Genomic DNA, 23,153 nt, shown 5'->3' with positions numbered 1-23,153 from the left:
AATTATATGCTCATTGTAAAAATAAATAAGCAATTAAAACCAAGCATTACATAAAATTCTCCATGATACGATGGAAAAGATACTACAAACTGTTTAGGGGTACATTTCCACAGATTTAACTGTCCACTTTTTATTAGTGAAGACCCTTGGTTGCAAATGACATAAGGGACTTACATAGCTTAAACAAAAAGTCCTGCTGGAAGGATATTGTTTGGGTCAGCCACACAGGAGCTGCAGACCCAGGCTGCAGGCAGAGAGAGGGCTGCACTGAGCCTGAGCATCCGTGGAACCAAACACCTGAGCACAGCATGGCCAGACTGCACCCAGCCTGTGCAGCCTCCACACTTGGCTTTCATCTCCTCCCAAACGACAAGACCAGCACACTACCTGCATTTGTACATGAGGCTAATTGCTTTCCCTGGTGTCAAGTAAGAAATACTGGGAAGAGACTTCTTGCCCTCTGAGCTAAAGTGCCTACCCCTGTCATCTGTGGCCTTGCCAGTTCCCACAGGAGCCGCATGGACAGAAAAGAGAAAGGGTAGGTCCCAGAAAAAGAGAGAAGGTGTGTACTCAGCAGACCCAGCAGACCAAAACATGGCTTCTTTAAAACATTGACTACATCCAATTTTTAACCTAACAAGGGCCCTTTCATGTGGACTCTCTTGAAACTTGCTTCTCCCCCTTAGCATTATATGTATATTTCCATGTGTCCTTTTCAGTAGCTGCACAGTTTTCCTTTGCCTGACAACCCATCGTGTATTTAAACAGCTTCCGCTTGGTGGACATGCATACCCGGTGTTTCACTCAGGACACTGCTGCACCACCTTCCTTGTTCTTCTCCCTGCCCCCTCTTGTGCAGTTTCTGTGGGACTAATTCTAAGAAGTAGAATCTGCTGGCCCCCAAATGATTAATGTTTCAGATATCAAGTAGCCCTCCATCCCTGACCAGTTCTTCTATAGCCAGTACGTGAGTGGGCCGCTTTCTCTACACCCTTGCTAAAACTGGGTACTCTACCTTTTTTTCAATTTGGCTAATCTGTAGGCCAAAAAAAAAAAAAAAAAACCCTTCATATTTTAATTTGTACCTCTTAATTATTAGTGATGTTGAAAGCTGTTTGTAATGTTTGATTTTTCTAATGCCGGGGAAATTGTTAGCAACAGTATAGCCATCAGGCCTAATGGTATCTATCTTGGTGTGTGACCAACCCAGGAATAGGGTATTTGTTTTAGAGATGCCTGGCTTCTAACACAGTTATGGCATCTTTTAAAAGGGCTGCAGAAATAGGATCTGTGTCCTAAATATCTCGGTTTCATTTTGCCTTCCACTCTCAGCTAAGTCCTTAGGAGCTTTCTGGCACCAGGCAGTTTTTGAGGACTTTCTTTATCTGGCAGCAGATTTCCCCATATCTGTATTTCATTACATAATTTTCCCTCATTTAATCTCCATGTCTCCTCCTAAAGAACTCTTATAATCATTTGAGGACATACTGATCTCAGAAGTTTGGATTGTGTTTAGTGTTTTTAGTCCTTTATGACAAACAACTGCAGAGAGAGAGAGAGAGAAACTCCCATCACACCACTAAAAGACACGGGCAGTTGACCAGGTCCACCCTTCTGCTTAGAGGACTGGAGCCACTTAGGAGTGGCTGACGTGGCCAAATGTCACCTGGGCCAACCACCTCCTCCAAATACATTTTGAGTACTCAGCACAATAGAAGGCCAGTCCCATTGCACTTTCCTTTTGAAAAAGAGCTGTTCCTTGATGCAGTGAAACCTCAACTGGGGCCAGATAAAACGATAAAAACGTCAGGAAAAATCCAGCTCTGGTTTTCAAGGTAAAAGAAATGCCCTTCTAGCTCTCTGCCAAGACAAGACAAAGAAGCTGAAAAGACATGGATTTTTCTAAAAAAGAAGGATGGGAAGTTGTCTTGAAGATGAGGATGGGACACGATGGAGAGGAACAGAAAGAGGATATTTAAAATCTAGAGCTGCTTGAATAAACTTGCATCCACCTTGCATTGTGGCCATGGCAGGCAGAGGGTGGGTGTCCCAGGCCTGGCCAGTGTGGGCTTCCCCCAGCTGCAGGAAGATCCACTGACAACTAATGGACACAGAGCAAAGCCAGCATGAGGGGAGCTAAGGCAGAGCATCACAGAAAGGATAAACCCACGCGACCTGGCCCAGCTCCTTGAAAAACCAGAGCAAAATGCAAAAATGCACAACTTCACCATCCTGGAGTGGGCTGGGGTTTTTTGTTTTTTGGTTTTTATCCACAGCCCTTTCCACAGTCCTCAGAAAACACTAACTGCCTCCCACCCTAGAGAAGAGGAGTAACTCGGCCCACATGGCAAGTGATTTATTCTCTCTTGCTGACTGAGGTCATCCAGCATTCCAAGCTGGGAGAGTTAATGGATGACTTAACCCTTCCCCAGCACTGACAGCACGCCTCAGGAGACGGCAGCGCCTTTGTCTGCAGGAGACCAGAGGAAAGGCCAGTGGCTTCTCCTCTTTTTACCACTGTCATAATCATATTCTGCACTGCAACATTAAGGGCACGGAGCAGAATGGTAATTAACCTCGCCTGATCTGTTCCCCGCTGGTATCCTGGAACGGGGGGAGAGAACCCAGAGGGGCTGTGGGCCTGTGGTGCTTATCTTGACATTAAACTTTCCCCTGGTAAAAGCATTTTCAAGTTCTGAGCTTCTGACATGGGTGGGATCTGTGTAAGGAAATGTTTTGTTCTTTTCTCCTTTTCATCCATTCTGAAAACTAGACCCGTAGCAGAGATGATGAAACAAAAGCCTTCCCCTCCTGGCTTGGGATCAGGCCCCGGGCCCTAGAGGGTTCCGGGATACCCCAAAGCCTGTCAGCCTCAGCCCACCCACATCCGTGTCTTCTGGACAGTTCAAGGTAGTTTCTCAAGTCTGGTCAAGCACAGCGGGGTAGGGGACAGTCTGGTGACCTGCTCGGTGGCTGACATCCCTAGAGGGAGTCCCTGAGTCTGGTGGTGTTGGGCCTTGCGGGGCCATTGGTATAACTGTCCCTCCTCCTCTCCCAGTGCTGTATGACAGCACTTGCTGGCTCTGCCTGCTTCTGGGCCACTGTCTCTTTTCCACAACCTGGTAGCTTGGGAACTATTAGTATCCCCGCTTTACCACAGTCCAGAAAGCATAGGTAATTTACTTGGGGCCATAAAGTTGGGCAGCAGCAGAGGAGATACATTTACCCAGGTCAGTCTGATGCAGAGACCTGTTCGAAGCCACTGGCACCCCCCAGATCAGCCCAAGAGTATAGTGGCCTCCCCTTAGAGAATCTGGGAGGGTGCCATTACCTCCCAGGCTACAGTGCAAATGCCCACTTATTCTATGGGGTAGCCACTTGTTCTCACACTTGGGTGTGCTTCATAGTCACAGGGAGGGTGAATTAAAATGCAGTTTTCTGGGCCCCACTCCAGAGTTTTCAGTTCCTGTGAGTCTTGGGGGTGGGGACTGGGAATGTGCATTCCTGACGAGGTCCCGGGCGATGCTGCTCTGGCCAACCCAGTGACTACTCTTTGACACCCACTGGGGTAGACCAGCCTTGCTACATGGAAAACCTGCCAAAATATTATCACTTCGGTGCCTGCAGAATAATTAGAGAACTCTAGCTCCTAGTGCTCTTTGGCTTTTGAAAAAAAATTTTTTAAGTGAAAGTCAATAAACAGTGCCTCAAGTCGGAATGTTATATTTCTAAAAAAGCAGTCCAAAGAAAATATGACGAAAAGGTTATTCTCTGTGTTTTTCTGTATGTTTAAATTTTTAATGAAACAGAGGAGTAGGGCAGTAAAGTGAGTCCCAGCTTCCCGGGAAAGGATTTCAGACCTGAGGTCTCCCCGCTTCTCGCTGGAAGGGAGGTGTTGCTATTTCCCAGCGCCACGCTGTCCAAACACGCTGCACCCCGAGCACATCTTACACTCAGTCCTGTGGAATGCTCTGTGGATGATGCCACCACTTCAGTTCGCTTTCGTTTTGTTGTTCATTTTCCTGTGGAACATTAAACGTCTGTCCCAGCATGTCAGTGTTGACAGTCCGTGAAGGAGAGCTCTGAGTACTACTGGGATGGTGTTGCCTACCACAAAGCTCTTTGCAGGCATATCTTTAGGTCATTACTGAGGATCTCTGAGATGCTGGGAGCTGTGGTGGGGAGGCGATGGGGCTTGTTTTCTCACTTGACTAAGACTCTCTTCCTGGGCAGAGGTCATCCTCAGACGCCCCGCCAGGCTTCCCGGTGCCCTCTGCTGAGTGTGGGGAAGGGGGGGCGGGTACTCTTTGCACTTTCATGCTTCTTTTGAGCCGCTTTATTTCTTTACTGCACCTGAAGCGTTCCAACTGCAGGGTGCTTCTGTGTCTCCCTTTTCATCCTTTGTAAAATACAACTTGAGAAAACATAAGTGATGATGAATAATTCTACCCTACTTCCTACCCTCCTAGCTCTCACCATCTCTCCCCAGGATTGTTGCAATGGCCCCTGGTCTCCTTGCCTCCCTGCATCTCTCCTCAGTACAGCAGCCAGAGGGATCCTGTTAACATATAAGGCAGACCATGTCCCTCCTCTATTACAAACCCTCCAATGGCTTCCATTCTAACTCGAGAGAAAAAGCCAGAATGCTTAGAAAGCCCTGCAGGACCTGGCAGCCTGCTCCTCCTACACACACCTTCCTCCCTGACCTCTTCTCCCCACACCCGAGCTGGCTCCAGGCAGCCCGTCTCATTCTTGCTGGCCAAGTTTGCCCAGTCCTCTGCCTGGATCACTCTTACAAATACCCACATGGCTCCTTTCTCCCCTCCTTTAGGTCTCCTCAAATGTAACGGTATCCTACAGGCCATCCCTACAACTCTATGTCAAAGAACAACCCATGTCCTCTTTGCGTTCCCTATAATGGCTTCATTTTTCTCCGTGGTCATCCCACTGTCTGATGTACTGTATGTTTTACTTGCCTGTCTCCTCTATTAGAATACGAGTCCCATGAGGACATGGGCTTTTGTAGGGCCTAGAAGAGTGCCCCACAGTAGGCAGTTCAGTATTTCTTAAATGAATGAATGATAAGCTACATTTATTGAGTGCTTACTATGTGCTGGGCACTATGGGAAACTCTTACATTTTGCCACATTTAATCTTCACCACAACCTTACGAAGCGTGGACTGTCGTTGCCTTCATTTTACCAATAGGCACGGAGAGGTTGAGTCATGCTCCCTGTGCATCCACAAAGGGTGTAAGGTGCTGGGCTCACAGGTAAAGGTAGCACCTCAGTGTTGCGGTCTCCAGAGAAACGGAACCAGTGGGGTGTGGTATGTGTGTGTGAGTGTGCATGCGAGTATGTGAATAAATGGGTGGATGGGTTGGTGGGTGGGGGGGATGGATGGATGGGTTTTAAGGAACTGGCTCATGTGATTATAGGAGCTGGCAAGTCCTAATCTGCAGGGCAGGCAGGCAGGCAGGCAAAAGACCCAAGAAGGAAGAGTTGATGTTGCTGCCTTGAGTCTGGAGACTGTCTGGAGGCAGAATTTCCTCTTTCCTGGGAGATCCAGTCTTTTCTTTTAACACATTGAGGATGGGGCATTTAAATTGTTTAAAGGCATGTTCATGGGGTTTAAACCATTTAAATCAACTTTTATACTGTGTTTCTTTAAAAATTTATAACAAATTCACTGACTATTTTTGTGAGCTGAAATTTTCAGGAAATACTCATCAAAGACCCTAGTAGTGCTTGGGGGTGTGATACCTCTGGAAGCATCCCCCCTTGTGGAGTGGCACTAAGCAGAACCTGCAGATGTTAAAAACGCAGTGTTAAAAACGCAGATTTGCGTTATTCGTCTTGCACAGCTGTAATATATAGATGCAAATCTGTGTCACTGGTCCACAATATGTTAAGGTCTTCAACTAATTAGATGAGGCCTGCCCACATTAGGGAGGCTAATCTGCTTTACTCACAGTCTACTGATTTAAATTAGTAATCACTGGGGCCGGCTGAGTGGCTCAGTTGGTTAAGAGCTCGCTCAAGAGTTTGAGCTCTGAGCAACAGCGGTTCGAGTCAGCCCGAGCTGAGCAGCCGTGAGCTGCCAACAGGTGGCGGGATGGCTCAGCTAAAAAAAAATAAATAAATAAATTAGTAATCACATCCATAAACTACGTTCACAGCACCATCTAAGATGCCTGTTTGGTCAAGGAACTGGGCACCATTACCTAGCCCAGTTGATACATGAAATTAACTATCACAGCTTCTGAAGAGGCATTGTGTGTTGGTCAGCTGATCTTGCTCCCTTCATGGGGTGATTGAGTTTCTGGGGTTCAGGAGCTTCCTGTCCTTGCTCTCTAACTTGAAGACCACCCCAAGCCCTGAGATGTTCTCTTTCTCATGTACACAGCCAGCTTGATCAATGTCAGATATAAGAGTAGAATGGACCTTGGTCACACCAAGATTGTGGGGAGATTTACATCTGCTGAGTTGGGGGCCTCATTACCCCTATTCTAGTGTGAGGTCAGGAGGGTATGCCTGCGATCAGGGTAGCCAAGAGCCTGTAGATGCCACACTTCTCAGTCCTGGCACAGCTCCTGGTAATGGGAATGTTGGGAAGATGGGGCTGTGGAATGAGAAGGCTGTGGCCTGAGTCCAGTTACCCCAGTTTCCAGCCTCTTAACCAGGCAGGCCATTTACTGTCATGTCATAGGTATTTTGTTTTTCACCTTGCTTTGTCCCCTTTAATATAGCCCTTTTTTAAAGTCCTGCCCACATATACACCAATTTTTATTACACATGAATGATTTTTCATCTTATTTCCTCACTTAAAATATCTCCACCATTGTCATAATTGTTACTGTAATGTCCATATAATTTCCCTTCTTTTGCTGTGTAGTATAATTCACCAAAGCCTACATTCCATGAAACATCTTTGAATGTGTGCATCTTCTTGTTTTCGTGGAATTACTTCGTAGAATTAATTCATAGCGTTCACACCGTTGTGTTAAAGGGTGTAAACATTTCTGTTATTCTTCATATCTATTTCCTAAAAGGTGGTGTCAATTCACTGCGCCATGAAGAATGCTTTCTTTTTTTTAGACTTCCATCTACGTATCATTGGAGCATTGGGGTCTGGAGAAGAGGGAGGACAAAGGACCTGCTAGCAATGACTTGGAAATGTGATGGGTTTTCCTTGTGTTTCTCCTCAGCACAACCAGCTCCACGGCCAGTAGCTGCGATACAGAGTTTACTAAGGAAGACGAGCAAAGGCTGAAGGATTATATCCAGCAGCTCAAGAACGACAGGGCCGCGGTCAAGCTGACCATGCTGGAGCTGGAAAGCATCCACATCGATCCCCTCAGCTATGACGTCAAGCCCCGGGGAGACAGCCAGCGGCTGGATCTCGAAAACGCCGTGCTGATGCAGGAGCTGATGGCCATGAAGGTATCCCTATGGGCAGGGGCCTGTTCGCGAAAAGGCCTGTAGAAACAGGCCCTGAGAGCGGGTCACCCGATGATGAGAAATCAGCCCCATCTGTCTTCAGCCGCATCTCCCCAGAGGAAAACCAGAGCCTCATTTGTAGACGAGGACAGTTCCAATGTCAAGGGGTCACTTGGGCTGGACGTGTTTCTGGAGGGGTGATTTGAACTCCAGAGAATGCCCCGGGGTGCCCAGCTTTGAGACATCTCATTGTCTAAGAGAAACCATCTCAGACCTCTGCAGGCTGGAGTAGCCCATCAAAAGGACCCAATTTCCAGAAACTTACGAGTGCTTCTTGGCAGCTCATTCTGCGGATATTAATGTGAGGTGGGGTGGGCAAGGCGAGGCCAGGTGCAGATTGGACGAGAGCCCTGGTTTCCTGACACTCTTGTCTCTTTGGTGCCATTTGGAGCCCACTCACGTCATAAAACCCTTCAGTGAGGTTTGCTAGTGCTGTTCAGGTCAGTGTTTCCTGATAAGATCTTGGGCTGCTTGCCCGGCAGGCTGAGTTAGCTGCTAGCATCTCTAAGATGGGGTGCTTTCTTGGAAAGCTGGTGCCTCCTATCGGGAAGTGGTTGAACTGCCACCCTTCAGCAGGACACACTTTGCTCATTTCTGGCCAAGGGTGCCAAGCACTAGGCCTTCACCGGCTATATGTGTTCTCAGAAGACAGCTGTGGCATGAAAAAGGATATATCTGGTACTTGTTCTAGTTCCTGACACAGAGCTTCAAAAACCCTTGCAATTTCCAGAGTGATAGGAGTCTCTTGGTTATGCTAATGAGGTGACTCACTGTAGGTCCCCAGAGAGCTTCAGGATGGGGGCTGGTCACCAGAAGGACTAAGCAGGGGATTAGAGGGTTGACACTTTCAACCCTTTGACCTTCAGGAAGGGGAGGATATCTGGAGATAGAGTTCTTTTGTATGTCCAACCAGTTAATCAATCATGGCTATGTCATGACAGACACCCCAATAAAAACTCTACATACTAAAACTCAGAGAGGCTTCCTGCTTGGTGAGCATGTAAATTGTGGCTGGTGTCTGAAGTGAGGGTGGTCTGTGGAGGCTTGTATCCTATTTTGTTGGGGAAAGAGAGTCCTGCAAGACAACGGAAAGTTTGTGTCAGAGTTGTATTGTGAATACCCAGTTAGGGTGGAAACAGAATAACTGCCCTCCAGGAGCATGGCCCTGTGTCACTGTAGTCTGCTCTCAGCAGGCCCACAGCAGAGGGAGGCACTTGCAGGGGCTGCTCCCGCAGGGCCTGGGCCCACACAGGGCCTGCTAATGTGGGGAGTCATGCCTGGGAGCCCTGTTCCCAAGCTCTGCCCTCCTGTGTGCAGACGCCTGATTTGCACAGCCTTGGGCTCTGCACTGTCCCTGGCTCCCAGGATCTGAGACCTGAGGGAGGGGCTCTCAGGCTGAAGCCCATCACCACCAGTTTAGGAACTGGAGGCAGGTCCCTTAGGCCCAGGGGGGGGTCACAGTGGTGCTGAGTTAAGAGTTGGTAAATGGTCTCTCCTGTTGGCACCAGCACTGTCCTCAGAAGAAAGCAGGCCCACCTCTGGTTACACCACATTCACAGAGGGGAGAGGAGCCGTCAGCAGCGGTCATCCCCGACACGCCCAGGGTGACTTGCTCAGCACATCCCTGCCCTAGGTGGCTGCTCGAGATTGAGTCTCAGGAAGGCTGGAAAGAGTCTGGGCAGCAGCAACAGGTGCAGGAATCACCCCTTTGTTTCCAGGTTGGCCTATTTCAGTCCCACCCACCGAGCTAAGACTTGACTTCTGCTCCCTGTGGGGAACCTCATGTACAGTTGGCTGATTTGTCCTCTCACTGCCCATGAGCCGAGCAGTGGGGCCTTAATCTCAGTGCCTTTTTCCCCCAATCAGGAGCCCTCTTTGTGGACCTTTGCACCTGTGGCATGAGCTGTGAGGCTGCCCTTTCATTGTTTATTCCAAACATGCCCTTCCTTTGGCCAAAGACTAAGAATTTCCTTTTTATATTCAGGACAATATGTTGTGTGATAAATTCAGTGTTATTCAGGCCCGGAAAGACGTTTTCAGTAGAATAAAAGCACTAATATTCCCTTTGCAACTTGAAAATAAAATGTGTACACATCATAGAAATTTTTTCAAAGAGTAGAAGTTATAAAAAGCTGGGATAGAAATAACCCATAATATCATAATCCAGGGGCAGCCTTTGCTAGCGTTCTGGCTCAATTTCCTGTTTCCCTTCCTGTGAGTGTTTTGAAGGGTAAACCTCAGTCCTCCCCCTTTCCTATGTGTCCCTAGGAGTATGTTCAAGCATGCCTGCTCACCCGTACCAAATCCATTAGCAGAAGATTCTGTTGGATTTCACTGTTTTGTTCTAGAATACAACTGCTGAGAAACTCAAGTTTTCTGTTTCTTTTGTTTTTTTACTTTTTTTTTTTTTTTAAAGATTTTTATTGGGGAATTGGGGGAAGGGGAACAGACAAGTTGCTGTCCTTTTGTTCTTCAGTCTAGTTGTGGAAGACGTTGCTTCACTGGCCCAAGTTGGCACCATCATTGTGCTCTTCCCGGGCGAGGCAGATCAGTCGCCAGCTTCTGAACAGCTGCTCACTGCGGCTGCTGGCCGCTCACGCTGGCTGCCGGCTACAAATGGTAGCTTATGGCAGCCCACTGCAGCAGGGGACTGCAGCCTACACCGTCGCCGGCGATTCATGGCAGCCCAGCTCCAGGTTCAGCATCTTAGCTGTGGAGGGCAGTGTCACTGGCCCTCATATGTGGGATCCAAACCACGGCCCTCTGGCATTCCAAGCCAGCTCTTAACCAACGTGCCACTCGGCCGGCCCTTGTTTTTTAATTTTTGTACATAATCTTTAGTAAACACCTTTTCGTTTCTATGGAGATGATTGACTTGATTCCTTTTCAAATCCACTCTTCTTTTTTGAATAGCCTATCCTTTAATTAGGACTCCTCTTCTTTTATCTCTTTAGTTATTTTAAATGTTTATCTTCTAGTGTTTCGCTTGTTATTTCTGGTTCTCATAAATCCTGATTCTACCTCAACATGATTCATTTCCATTTTCTTTTTGCATGCGTGTTGGGGGGAGAATGTTTGTACCAGCTCATCTTCAGGACAGCTTGTGTCTTCAATGGGGGCCTGTGGGGCCTGAGTTGTAGGTGTCTCTACACAGTGATTCTGTGCTATATTAGATCTCTTGGGACCCCATGGGTTTCAGAGGTTTAGGATTAGTATTTGTTATTGGCTTAGGATTCCTGTTCTACATCTACACGTGACATAAGTGTGTGGTTCAGCTTCCTCAAAAGACTTTTTTCTCTTTTCCCACCTAGAGCCTGAGTGATGACAAGTTTCATTGTCCCATCTCCAGAAAGAAAGTCTCCTAGCCTCTTTCTCTAGGCAGCACTTTGAGAGCCCTGGGTGGCTCACTGGGGCCTCAGTTCTGGCTCTGTCCCCTGCCCTTTGCATAGGTTCTAAAAGCCCAGGTCCTGGAATCTCCAAGCTGGTCTGAGCCTGTGCTGGCCAGCACTACCGCCCCCTAACCTCCCCCAAGGAGCACTTCCTCTTCATTTCTGGCACCCATGGATTCATCTTGCCTTCTTTTAAGTTTGCATTTATGTGTTTTTCTGGGTGTGACTGTCTACATTAGCCCAACATGCAATGTTTCCAGAACCTTCATAATCCTGCCTCTAATGGCAAAAGACAAGAGGGCTTCAGTGTATGGAAACGCCTTTCACTCTGGTTTTACATCTCATCTTTGGAAAAGGTTTGTGTCTTCTTCTGAGGAGTCACTGAGCACATTGCCTTGTCTATGTCTAGTGCCGCGCAGCCCTGAGTATTACACGCCATAGTGTATACTATGCCTTTCCCCTCATTGGAGGATGAGAATATCTACCTCCGGAGCTATCTTATCCAGGAGCACACACCACGTCTGTGGCTTATTACCTCAGATAAGGGTCACTTCGGGGATAACTATTTAGAATCAGTGACCTTGGTGAATCCCTCTCAAGGCAGTGACTCCACGCTGTGAAGAGTCTTTTTTTTTTTTTTATTGTTAGTTTCAGGTGTACAGAACAATGCAATAGTTACCCTTTTCACCCTCACAAAGTAACAACCCCCCTCCCCGTGAAGAGTCCTCTTAAGTAAGATCTGAGAGACTGACCTGGTGTCAGGTGGTGGTCGTCTCAGCCTCCAGCAGAGGTGAGGAGACAAAAGTCCTTGAAAAGGATGACAATAGCTTGGTGGTTAAGAGCCTGAGCTCTGAGCTAGACGACCTGGGTTCATACTTTGGCTCCACGATTTAGCCAGTAATTGTGGGCAGTTGGACTTCTCTCTGCACACCTCAGTTTCCCGTCCGTAAATGGAGACACTCATAATACCTACTTCAGGTTGGGAGGATTAAATGGGTCACTTTATGTAAACATTTAAAACAGTGTCACATGCTCACTAAATGCTGGTGGTTATTGTTATCTGGCTCCTGGTCTCTGCATGGCATTGTCCCATTTTGGAGTCACTACTTATTCTCCACAAAAATCTCTGAGTTCTCTAAGATACTTTGAGAAGTTACCTGATGAGTAGTCACCTGTGAAGGGCTCTGTTTCTATTGATTTCATTCAGGCCCCCGAGGTAGATAAGAGCTGGGGGTGATTCTATTGCTATAGGCATTCCCCACCTGTCTGGCTCAGCTGCGGGGCACCAAAGATGCCATCAGGGGTGATTAAATATGTGGATTGGTGTCACGGAAGATGGAAAAGGAAATGGGGGTTGGAAAGGACCTAGTCAGACCCAGCCTTGTGTGGACGACCCTCCCTTATGCCCTCTTTGACTGCGGAAGCTTAGCCTCTGCATACTGGTTCCCAGAACACTGAATTGTGCCCATGGGTGGGGGTGGGGAGTGTTCCAGTTGTTAGAAAGGTTCTCCTTATAGTGAACCGGAGTCTGCTTGCCCGTATCTTCTACCCATTTATCTCAGTTGTAGTCTGTGGAGTGACATAGCGCATGGCTTTGTCTACCTGTCCTTCAGATGTGTGGAGACAGCTGTCATGTCTCCTCCCCGTCCTCTCATCCCCAGCCGCCAGGGGATCATTCCCGCAGGTCTGTGGTTGTAGCTGCAGGCCCCCTTCCCGCTCACCTGCCTTCCCACGCCCCGCCCTGCCCTCACACGCTGGGCGCCTCATAGGCTCTGTGCTCCGTAGGAGGAGATGGCCGAGCTGAAGGCCCAGCTCTACCTCCTGGAGAAAGAGAAGAAGGCCCTGGAGCTGAAGCTGAGCACCCGGGAGGCCCAGGAGCAGGCCTACCTCGTGCACATTGAGCACCTGAAGTCCGAGGTGGAGGAGCACAAGGAGCAGCGCATGCGGTCCCTCGGCTCCACCAGCAGCGGCGGCAAGGACAAGCCCGGCAAGGTAGGGCCACGGGGCTGCGGGCACCCGGGGCTCCGCCTCCCTTCTTGCCTCACTTCCTGTCCTTTTCCACCGCCACTCACCGCCGTGGGCCTCGGTTCCCTTATTTGCATAGGAACTGCAAGCCATTCTAGAGTAACTAAAAGGTGACATTTGAGTGCAAAGAAACCAAATCTACATTTTTTTAAAATCTCACTTTATATAATGATGAAATTATTTTCACATATCGTCGTCTTATCGAGGGAGCGATCTGTGCAATTGCCCAATAGTCTGAGACTGGTCTCACCTCCTTCGTCTACTCCGTTTCACACAACAGCCATCATTTGTGGGTCACTTCTGTACCAATCACAGAACTCTGAGGATGGCAAAATGGGGCTCAGGAGAAGTGAGTTGGTCTCACAGCGAATCAAAGGCAGAAGAGGGATTTAACCCCCGTTTGACTAACGGGCCATTCTCCTCTCCTCTGTGTCGCCTCCTTGACTTCTGTTGGCATTTCTACCATCAGTGAGCGGGAAGCAGGAAGCGGCCTGAGAAACAGGAGGAGGCAGGCAGGCCCTGGAGTACACACAAGGGTGTCTGTCACACGGAGTGGGCTGTCAGGCGGTGCGGTCTTGCAAACTCACACCATTAACCCACGAGTCTTGTTTTCCTAGAACCCCAGTTTATTCTGTCATACTCTATGTAACTCAGAATTATTCCAAACACCGTGTTAGAGAGAAGAAAGCTCTGGACTCGAAAGGATTGTATTTCCTGTTCCAGGGCACTGAAATTCTGTGCACTGGATTTTCTGTTCCTGATAAATGCCAGCTGCTCCCGACCCGTGTGTTTCAGGCCCAGGCATGTGCTGGCCTAATGGCCTAATGAGCGGCTTCTCACAGCCCGAATGCAAGGGTATCTCCAGGAGAGTCGCGTCCCTGGGGAAGAAGCCACTTGCTGATGCCATGTGGCAGTGAACTGTCACTCCCTAAAGAGCTAGGGACTCTGACGCATGCTTCTCAGAGGACCACAGCTGCAGCCTGCCCACGTCTCACCTACTGAGAAGCCACGGGCGTCCACGGCCGTGTCACCGGCTGGGCCAGCTCTCCCAAGACCCCGGCTGCTTCTCATGCATCCATTCATTTGATAAATGTGACTGGGTCCTGACAAGGTGCTGGGGGCAATTCTAGGAGTTTACATTCCAGTGGGGGACACTGATGGGCAAACAGAGGATCGTAACATAGTGACACAGTGTCCTGAGAGCGAGGATCAATTCTGAGTGTGCTGGGAGGGGACAGGCAGGACCCAGACTCCAGATTTGGAGATTTGGGACAGCTTTCCTGAACCGAGACCCAGGGGAGAGTGGGAGCCACGGGAGGGGAGAATGCACTCTAGGCCGATGGGACACCCCGGAGGGCAGAGGATGCACTGGCTGCAGAGGTCAGCCGGCTGCGCTCTCCCGAGGACAGTGCGGAATCAACTGAAGGGTCTGCCCCAGGGGAGATGTGACACAGTTTGGGCTCAGGAGAGGTTACTGTGCACCATGCAACCATCTGCCTGATGCTCGGGGAGGCGAGTCGGAATGGGTAGTACTGTTTCAGATGGCAGTACCTGGGCTCAGGGAAGTGGGTTTTCTGCTCCATGCCTACACTTCAAAAATCTTTGTATGGCCTTTTCAGTTCGTTAGCAGTCACTTGGGGACAGAGCCTGAGAGACAGAGCTTCAGTGTTTGCATGTGTGCTCCTAGGGTGTGGTGACAATGGACAGCAGATTCTTGCCAGAAGGCCCATGAACTGAGCATTTTCCCCTGGTTCTTGGTATTTATTTTGACTGAGGGAAGCACCATGTTTTGTGGGATGGCTTCAAAGTACAGAAATCTCTGACGGAAAAGGCCAAATGATTTAAAAAAAAATTTTTTTTTTTTTTACATTAGAGTAAGATGCTAATTTATACGAGTACCTTGTGTTGTTCAGGTAATGAAGTTAGAGTAACCTGATTATCTTATCTTTCAAATATTGGAACTATTTACTATTTCAATAAAATCTCCCTTCTGGGCTACTCATTGGGTCTTATTTGTTAGTAGATGAAACAAGCAGTCCAGAGCCGGGGTCGGCAAACTATAGTCACATAGTCAATATTTTAGAGTTTTCAGGTCATACTCTGCTACAGCTACTTAACTTGGCTGTTATAGAATTGTACTGTGAAACCAGAGACCATACAGACAAATGGGTACGCCTGTGTTCTAATAGCACTTTATTTATGGACACTGAAATGTGAATTTCGTATAATTTCCACATTTCACAAATCGGTCTTTTGAATGTCTTTTCATAATTTTAAAAATAGAAAAACTATTCTTAGCCTGTGGGCCTTCTAAAACCAGGTGGCAGGCCAGATTTGGGTCTAGAACAGGGGTCGGCAAACTGCGGCTCGCGAGCCACATGCAGCTCTTTGGGTACGTTCCGTCTCAAAAGTTTGCCGACTCCTGGAAGAGTGAATCCTGCCCCTCACAACAATTTAAAAATTATTTGAGAGCCATAAATATATTTTTTACATAATCACCATTATGTGAATAATATCCTGTAAAATTTTATAAGTGAAACTATGACAGTTTTATTTTCATTTTCAATTTTACTTCAGAGCCACAGTTCGCGAGCCACAGTTTGCTGACCCCTGGCAGCTCTTCCATCTCAAAAGTTTGCCGACCCCTGGTCTAGGACATCCACTCTTGCTCCATAGATAGGGCTGGGGTCCTGCTTGTTTTAAAACTTCCCTCCAGCCAACAAGCTGGATCCCAGGTCTTATCCAAATCGTATTAGATTTTTGCACTTCTTGTCTCTATGCAACAGGTATTACCAGACGTGTTCAATGAAGGGCACGGTGTGAGACAAAGCTGTCCCATCTTTAAGGGGTTTTAGGAAATGTTCACATCACACGGGAGTTGATATACAGAGAGAGAGGGTGTTAGCGTCTCACAGAGTCTGCGGGCTGGTGGATGGGGGCTGGGTCTGCGGAACAGCTAGGTAGGGAGGAGGGCAGGACAGCAGTGCAGGCAGGGGGCACTGCAGAGGGAAGGGTGTCCAGCGGATGTTCTGCTCAGGACAGGCCCTAGGCGTGGTGGCATTTCTGTATCAGGGCTGAGGGAGACACTGTGCCCTCCTGTCGACTGGACTTCTAGTGATGGAGTCATACTCCTGTGTAGCTCTCATCCTATCACAATACAACTTTCTGTTTACATTCTGTCTCCTGCAGCAGATCACAAGCTTTTCATTCTCAAGCCTGGGGTACAGTAAATCCTCTGTAAATGTCTGTTGAGCAAATTATATGATGAGTGTCACCCTCCCCGGCCCCTCTACTATGCAGCATGGCTGCTGCACTCTGTCTAGAACGCTGAGCCGTGTGATCCCTGCTTTATGAATTGTCTTAACTCGATTTCGGATTTAGGAGTTCTGGCCCTTATATTTCCTCATTGTAGAATGAGAGGATTTGGTTTAGATGATGTCAGTGTTGCTGGCCAATGCTAAGACATGAGCGGCAGGCGCCGTCTGTTTTCCTTTCTTTCTGGCTTTTCCGGATGATTACACTGAACCCACCAAAGCTCCTAAGTGTAGAGAAGATTGCTTTTCTCCCCAGGAGATGTGGGATGGGGCTTGAGGATTCTCACATGTTATTTCCCAGCTGTCTTTTGTAAGTTAACGAGAGGTTCCCTCAGTGGTGAAAAGCAGTGACTTGGAGCTGGCCAACCTGGGTTTGAATCCCCGTTTCACCATGTCCTCGCTGGTAACTTAGGGCAGTGTAACTTCTCTGTGCCTCAGTTTCCTCCTTGGCAAAATGGGGATGATGATAGTATCTGCCTCAAAGGGTCCTCACGATGGTTAAATGAGAGGAGGTGTGTGTGAGCGTTCAGACCAGCACCTGGCTCCCAGGGAGTGTTCAGGACACGCAGGGACGCATCATTGCCCGCTGGCCAGCCTGCGGAGGTTGCGGATACCTGGGGCAGAGCTGCAGCTGTCACCTCCCAGGCACAGAGCAGACATGCGCTTACGAGGTCCTCAGGCTTGGCCCCAGGTCTAACATGAATGTGTTTGCTGTCCTCAGGAGTGTGCTGACGCTGCCTCCCCAGCTCTGTCACTGGCCGAACTCAGGACGACGTGCAGCGACAGTGAGCTGGCTGCGGAGTTTGCCAGTGCCATCCGTCGGTAAGCACCCTCCCCGTGACCCCGATGAGCAGCTTAGTCCATGGGTGACGGCTTTGTTCTAAGTTCTTTTGCCTGTGCAGGTCAGCGCTTCCTAGATCATTACAGGCCTGCCCCGGAAGGGGAACCTTCGGCCACATCCATTGTGGTGTTTGACTTACATGTTGAGTTTTTTATTTTGGTGAGGAACTCGATTGCCTCTTTAATAATGGGTCCATTCCTTGGGGACCAGACATGGAGAAACCTGGTTGACACCAGGTCTTTCAGAAATGGAGTGATGGGAGAGCATATAGGTGGTCATTTCACCGGCAGGTAGAAAATGTCTCTTTCTTTCCTTTTTTTGTTGTGTTATTGCGTCTGCTGGAACCTTCAGGACCATGTTACATGGTACCAATCAAAGCAGGCATCTTCACCCGTCTTCCGCATCTAACTTGCCTTACTCTCCCCATCCTTTTGCATTCTGTCCTAGAGCAGCTCTGTCCACTAGAACTGTAATGCCATCACATATGTAATTTTAGATTTTCTTATAGCCAGCTTAGAAAAGTCAAAAGAAACAAGTGCAACCCACTTTCATAACATATTTTATATATACCCAGTGTACCCAAAACATTTCAACTTGTAATCAGTATTTTTAAAAGATATATTTGAGACGATGAGTATTATTCTTTCTACTAAGTTTTCAAAGCCTGGTACATATTTTACACTTACAGCACATCTGAGATTACAACTAGCCAGCACTTCCGGTGCTCAGTAGCTCGTGTGGCTGTGGCTGTCCCATCCGACAGGGCAGTGCTACAGAGGTTCTTCAGCTGTTTTCCAGCTCACTGATTTATTCTTCTGCTGTGTCCATTGTGGTGTTTGGCTCATATGTTGAGATTTTTATTCTGGTGATGAAATGTATCATTTCTTTAATGATAGGATATCCTGTGGCTCCCTCTCAGGATATTATACTGATTCTAAGATACTCGTTTGTCTGCTGGATTAACACTGTTTCTTCATCTGTAAATTTTTTTAGAATTGAGTTGTGTGGCTGTTTCACCTGGGCTTTCTGCTCCTCCTGGCTGAGGACAGCGCTCGGGGCTGCTTATTGGACCCAAGCACCTGGTCCCCTCCTGGCCTGCTGGCCAGTACCTCTGACTGCAGCCCCTCTGAGTCCCCTTCCTCCTGTACAAGCACCTTCCTTCTGTGAGCATACTGAGCTGTGGTTCCCTTTTTCAGGAAGAAAAAAAACTGCCTTTCCTTTTCTATGATTGCTCACGGTCTCTGGTACACAAAAAGCAATCCTCGCTTTCTAACACACTTGAGGATTTTTTTTAAAAACACATTTCCCATCATTTCTGGGGATCTGGGGCACAAGGAGCAGGCTGCAGTCTGCACTCAGACAGCTCTCTCTTGATCCAGCCAGGAGCCAGGGCAGTTTAGTTTATAGTGTGACCTCCAGGCTGACTGGATGGAAAGCTGCCTGTGGGAGCTACATTGCCTTCCTGACTTACTCACTGTCACTTTTTATCTTTCCTTCCGAGTTGTAATAGCTCTGTTTTTACATTGCCAGTGCCTCTGGCTGTGTGGTTAAATTGTAATTGTTTGACTTGAGGTGGGAAGAGAGAAGCAGCCGAGAAAAATGCCCCCCAGAATCCTAATGACTTGACTGTGCCAGAAGCATGGAATCCTGGGATGCAAATCCACTCCCTGCTTCCTATGGGAATCCATTTGGATGTTGTGTCTGTAATCGAAGCCCCTACATTTTTCAAATTCCCCAAACCTCAGAGGCCATTGCTGGCACAAGTGGGATGCAGGTTCTGCTGACTCAACACAAAAGAGATTTCATTTGTTCTGTCAGTTGCAATGGATTTCCAATAACCAGCCTGAAGTTGGTTAGCATGGATTTCTAATCAAGACCCAGATATGTGGAGCCAAGAAAGAACCCACAGGGCTATCACAGGTCTATCGGAGAAAGGACGATAACACAATTACACTGTAAATATAGCTCAGACACTGCAATCATCATTTCATGAGGGTATCTGATACCCACACCTGAGGGCTTAGGTTTGGGGTTGTTTTTATTTTCAAAAATGAAGTGGAAACTAACACCTTCTTTGACAGTATTAAATCACCGCCAAGCTAGTGGCCGAAGTCAGTTAAGGGAATCTTCTCAGCATTTCCAGAAATATTCCTCCCTTGAAAAAGGAGTCTGTGGGCCTGGCATCCCGATTCAAGAGAGCAGGGTAGCGGGGGGAGGGGCAGGGGCTAAGCAGTGGCTTTTCTTCATGAGAACCAGCCACCCCTCAGGAAGGTGCCTCGTGACATTCAGTCACTGGTTCTAGGCTCCTGCCCCTGACCTGGTCCCCCTTGGACCACACCCGGCTTCAGGTTGGGCCCTTGCCACCCCACTCTGCTTCCTCACTGTGCCTTCTCCCAACTTTTTTTTTTTTGGAACAAAACCAGGACTCCATGCAATCACACATTTACTGTGTGACTCCCATCTGGTCTGATTCCGATCCCTCCACTAACGTGAACACTTATTGTGGTTTGTTGGCTCTGGTATCGCCATCAAATCCCATCTGGAAGACCAGGTTTCCAGTCTTGCACGTGAGGGCTTTTCGCATCAGGGCCCCTTGTTTTGCTGTTGTTCGCACAGGCTGCAGGCCGCAAAAGCCTCCTCCACCTCAGACCCCTGTCTTGCTCTTGGTCTTGAACTGAATGATCTTCATACCAAAGAAGTGAACTATAAATGTACAGTAACAGAGAGGGAATTTGCAGAAATGACTGTTCTTTGTACTTGCATGGTTTTGTGCAGCCTGCCCTGGGGACCTGAGGACAGCTGAGGGGAGCAGACTGTTTCATCTCTGTCCTAGTCTGGGGAGGCAGAGAGGAACAGGTGGTGTTCTCCGTGTGAGGGGTTGGGGGTGGGACTGGCACAGCAAGGCTGAGTGGTTCCCCAAGGTCACACAGGGACAAGTCGCACCCCTCCACCTTCTGTGCTGGGCTCTGTTTGCTGGCGGATGTTTCCTTACAGACGAGTGTGAGCTGAGCCCCCTCTTGTGGACTCACCTGAAGACTAGACGCAGGTGACTGTGGTGTGTGTGATCTGGGCACCTGGGAGCCCCTGTGCTCCTGGTCACGACCTCATATCTGTCCACCAGTGCTGGGGGCAGATGAAGTGCCTGGATGGGGACAGACTTCCTCAGTCACACAGACCCCAGGTTGCATTGGTTCAAAGGTGAGGCTGCTGTGCTCCTCGGTGACGGGGCACAGGGAGTAGTCAGGAAAAGGGCTCGTGACGTGGTGAGGGGCATCATTAATGGTGCCTCAGATTTTTCCACATCCACGTGTCCCTGGGTCCCCAAGAAGGGCAGCACCCCACTCAGTGGGAGATTAGCACCTGCCCCAGCTCCCACGCAGCCACCGGCAGAGGTCAGCACCTGTCCCTGCAGGAGGCTGTGCTCTCTGAGTCACTGGCCCTCTGGGGGTCTGCGAGGCCTCAGAACCTGGGATCTGCCCCCTGTGCCTGCGTGTGTACCCGATGGTCCTGTAAAGTGCTACGTAATGGCAGTCGACAAGTCAGAGTGACCACTCTGTTCAGGGACAGCATGTGCCAACTCATCAAGTAGAGAAGTGTGTGCACTGCCTTTTTATTTTTTGTTATTAGTTTCAGGTGTACAGAACAATGCACTAGTTATCCTTTTCACCCTCACAAAGTAACAAACCCCCTCCCCCCATCTACTCCCCTCCCACCCCTGATATCATACTTATCTATTACAATTCCATTGACTCTATTACCACACTCTACTCCACGTCCCGTGACTATATGTGTATATAATTATAGTTGACACACAGTATTATTCAACATCAGCTTCAGAAATACAGCGTGCACTTCCTTTTGTCTCAGGTAAGTGACAAGCGAGCCACCACCGCATGGAGAGGGCTGTAAGGAGACATCCGGGGCAGGGGGGGCCCGACTGATGTTTGAAAACAAGATTGTGATGTTTATCATGAAGGAAATACATAGGGTGATGTGATAGTCACTGTGCAGATTTTTTAAAATTCAATATAGATTGCAATGAATAACATGGAGGAAATGACGAAGCGCTATGATGTCATGACTCTGGGACATTTGATTCAATGGGTGGGCTTCTCTGGGGAGGTGGCATTTAAGCTGAAATAAGGAGCAGTAGCTGAGTGGAGGAAGTACATCACACACTGAGGGAACCGACTGCTGTGCTGTGGGGAAAAGCGTGGTGTGTGCTGAGGACTGGGTAGGTTTCCAGCACTTGAGGGGGAAACCGGGAGGCAGGGGCCAGGTGGAGCGTGCAGGTGAAAGGAAGACCACACGCAATGGATCCCAAGCGCAGGCAGAAGGTGCTGCAGGATAGTAACGTGACTTGCCATAGTGTAAAGTTCTTCTGGCTGCTCTGTGAAAACCTGACAGAAGGGTGCAAAGGTGCAATAGAGAAGCCACTAGGAGGCTCTGTGGTCATCGGGTGAGAACCAATGGCCCTGGGGGGTGCTGGCAGAAATGGCCAGGAGACGAGATTTGGTAGCTGGGCTTTGCTGTTGACTGGTTGTGGAGCACGAGGGGAAGGAAGGAGTGACGCTGACTTGGGACTGGTGTCAGCAGCTGGGCAGATGGTGTTGCCATGCTGACGGGGAGGGAGAGTGAGTGGATTTGGGAGGTCAGCTCAGAAGCCCTGCTTTGGACATGTTGAGTTGAAAATGCCTGTTAAGTAGAGAAATCAGAGGAAAGGCCCGGCACTAAGATTTGGAAGGTTTTAGCATCTTTTTAGGAAAATACATGGGAATAGAGGAAATCAAGTAAAGAAAGGGTAGGATCTAGAATATGGTCCAGGCCCGAGTGCTAAGCACGCTGAGTATTCAGGGTTGGAGCAGAGAGCAAGGAGTCTGCAGGAGGCTCAGGACAGCTGGTGAGACAGGATGAAATGCAGGTGCCCCTGAGTAAAGACGTGTGCGAGGAACAGAAGGTACTGCCAGGAAGGTCAGGACAATGAGACCTTCGGATGTAACAGCACCGAGATCATTGGTGACCTCGTGAGCAGTGTCAGTGGATTCAGAACCTGGTTGGGGTTAAGTAATGGAAGGTGAGTGAGAGAGGAACTGCGCTGCAGACACTGCTCTCAGTGACTAATTCTGTGTAATTAGCAATTGCTGAGAGATCCTAGGCCTTGTGGCCGCATGGCTGTGACTCCCTGCGGTCTGGTCTGATTACAGCTCCTCTGAGAGGTTCCTGATTGCTGCAGAGCCACTCACTACCTCATCAGGACCGGCTTTCACCCTGTTGACTCCCCCAGCTCCTCATTTGGACTTTGTGATTGAAGGGCTGCTGCTGGCCTTTTTATGTCCAGGGGAGGGCAGCCTCCTCCCTGATTGCTCGAGAGCCCTGCTTCCAGCGCCCTGGCACACTGACTGGTACCCCCCCGCAGTAGCTTGGTCTCCTGCCCAGCTCACAGGCAAGCCACCTGGTTTTTCTTACCGCCTGCAAACTCTCACCAGCAGACGGCTGCTCAGCTCCCCTGTGTATATGCCACTGCCTGAAATTATGCATCAGTTAAAAAGAAAAAAAAAAAAAAAGTACCTCCCTGGCTATGTGGTTAGAGTGAGATTCCTAGGGCTTTTTGTGACCAGAAATAACCTTCATTTTTGGTGGAGCAGGCGTGTGTAGGTAACTTGGGTTTTCATCGTAATAGCCTAATCCAGCATTGTCTTTATACTTGATGATACAGGCGTGTATCTTGAGTGAAAAAAACAAGAAAGGAAGGAAGGGCTTATGCAGTTTGGGGCGTTCCAGAAAAAGCATATGAATGCGTTACTCTTGAGGGGGCGAATGGGAGGGACATGGAGTGTATGAATTTTACTTGCTCGTCTGTATGGAGCCTGTGAAAGTGCTCATTTTAGCCTTATTACTTATCTAGACAAACTATAAGTTCTCCCTGAGCTGAAGGCCAAGCAAATTTGAATTTGCCTGATAATGCGAATCATCGAGGGTGCTTTTTTTTTTTTTTAAAGATTTTTTATTGGGGAATTGGGGGAAGGGGAACAGACAAGTTGCTGTCGTTTTGTTCTTCAGTCTAGTTGTGGAGGACGTTGCTTCA

At 48.6% G+C, this 23,153-nt stretch overlaps 1 protein-coding gene across 4 annotated transcripts in view; it reads left to right on the top strand.

The window, feature by feature from the left end:
- The window catches only part of MCC (MCC regulator of Wnt signaling pathway), a 429,609-nt gene that overhangs the window by 398,337 nt on the left and 8,119 nt on the right, over positions 1–23,153 (top strand). For all 4 annotated transcript variants that reach the window (XM_019659132.1, XM_019659130.1, XM_019659131.1 and 1 more), the window contains 3 exons: positions 7,208–7,442; positions 12,674–12,880; positions 16,949–17,049. In XM_019659132.1, coding sequence (XP_019514677.1) covers positions 7,208–7,442; positions 12,674–12,880; positions 16,949–17,049 — 543 coding nt within the window. The remainder of the gene's footprint in view (positions 1–7,207; positions 7,443–12,673; positions 12,881–16,948; positions 17,050–23,153) is intronic.

The sequence above is a fragment of the Hipposideros armiger genome, unplaced genomic scaffold, assembly GCF_001890085.2.
Source record: "Hipposideros armiger isolate ML-2016 unplaced genomic scaffold, ASM189008v1 scaffold_296, whole genome shotgun sequence".
Lineage (NCBI taxonomy): Eukaryota > Metazoa > Chordata > Mammalia > Chiroptera > Hipposideridae > Hipposideros > Hipposideros armiger.
This window is presented reverse-complemented; position numbering and strand designations above follow the sequence as displayed.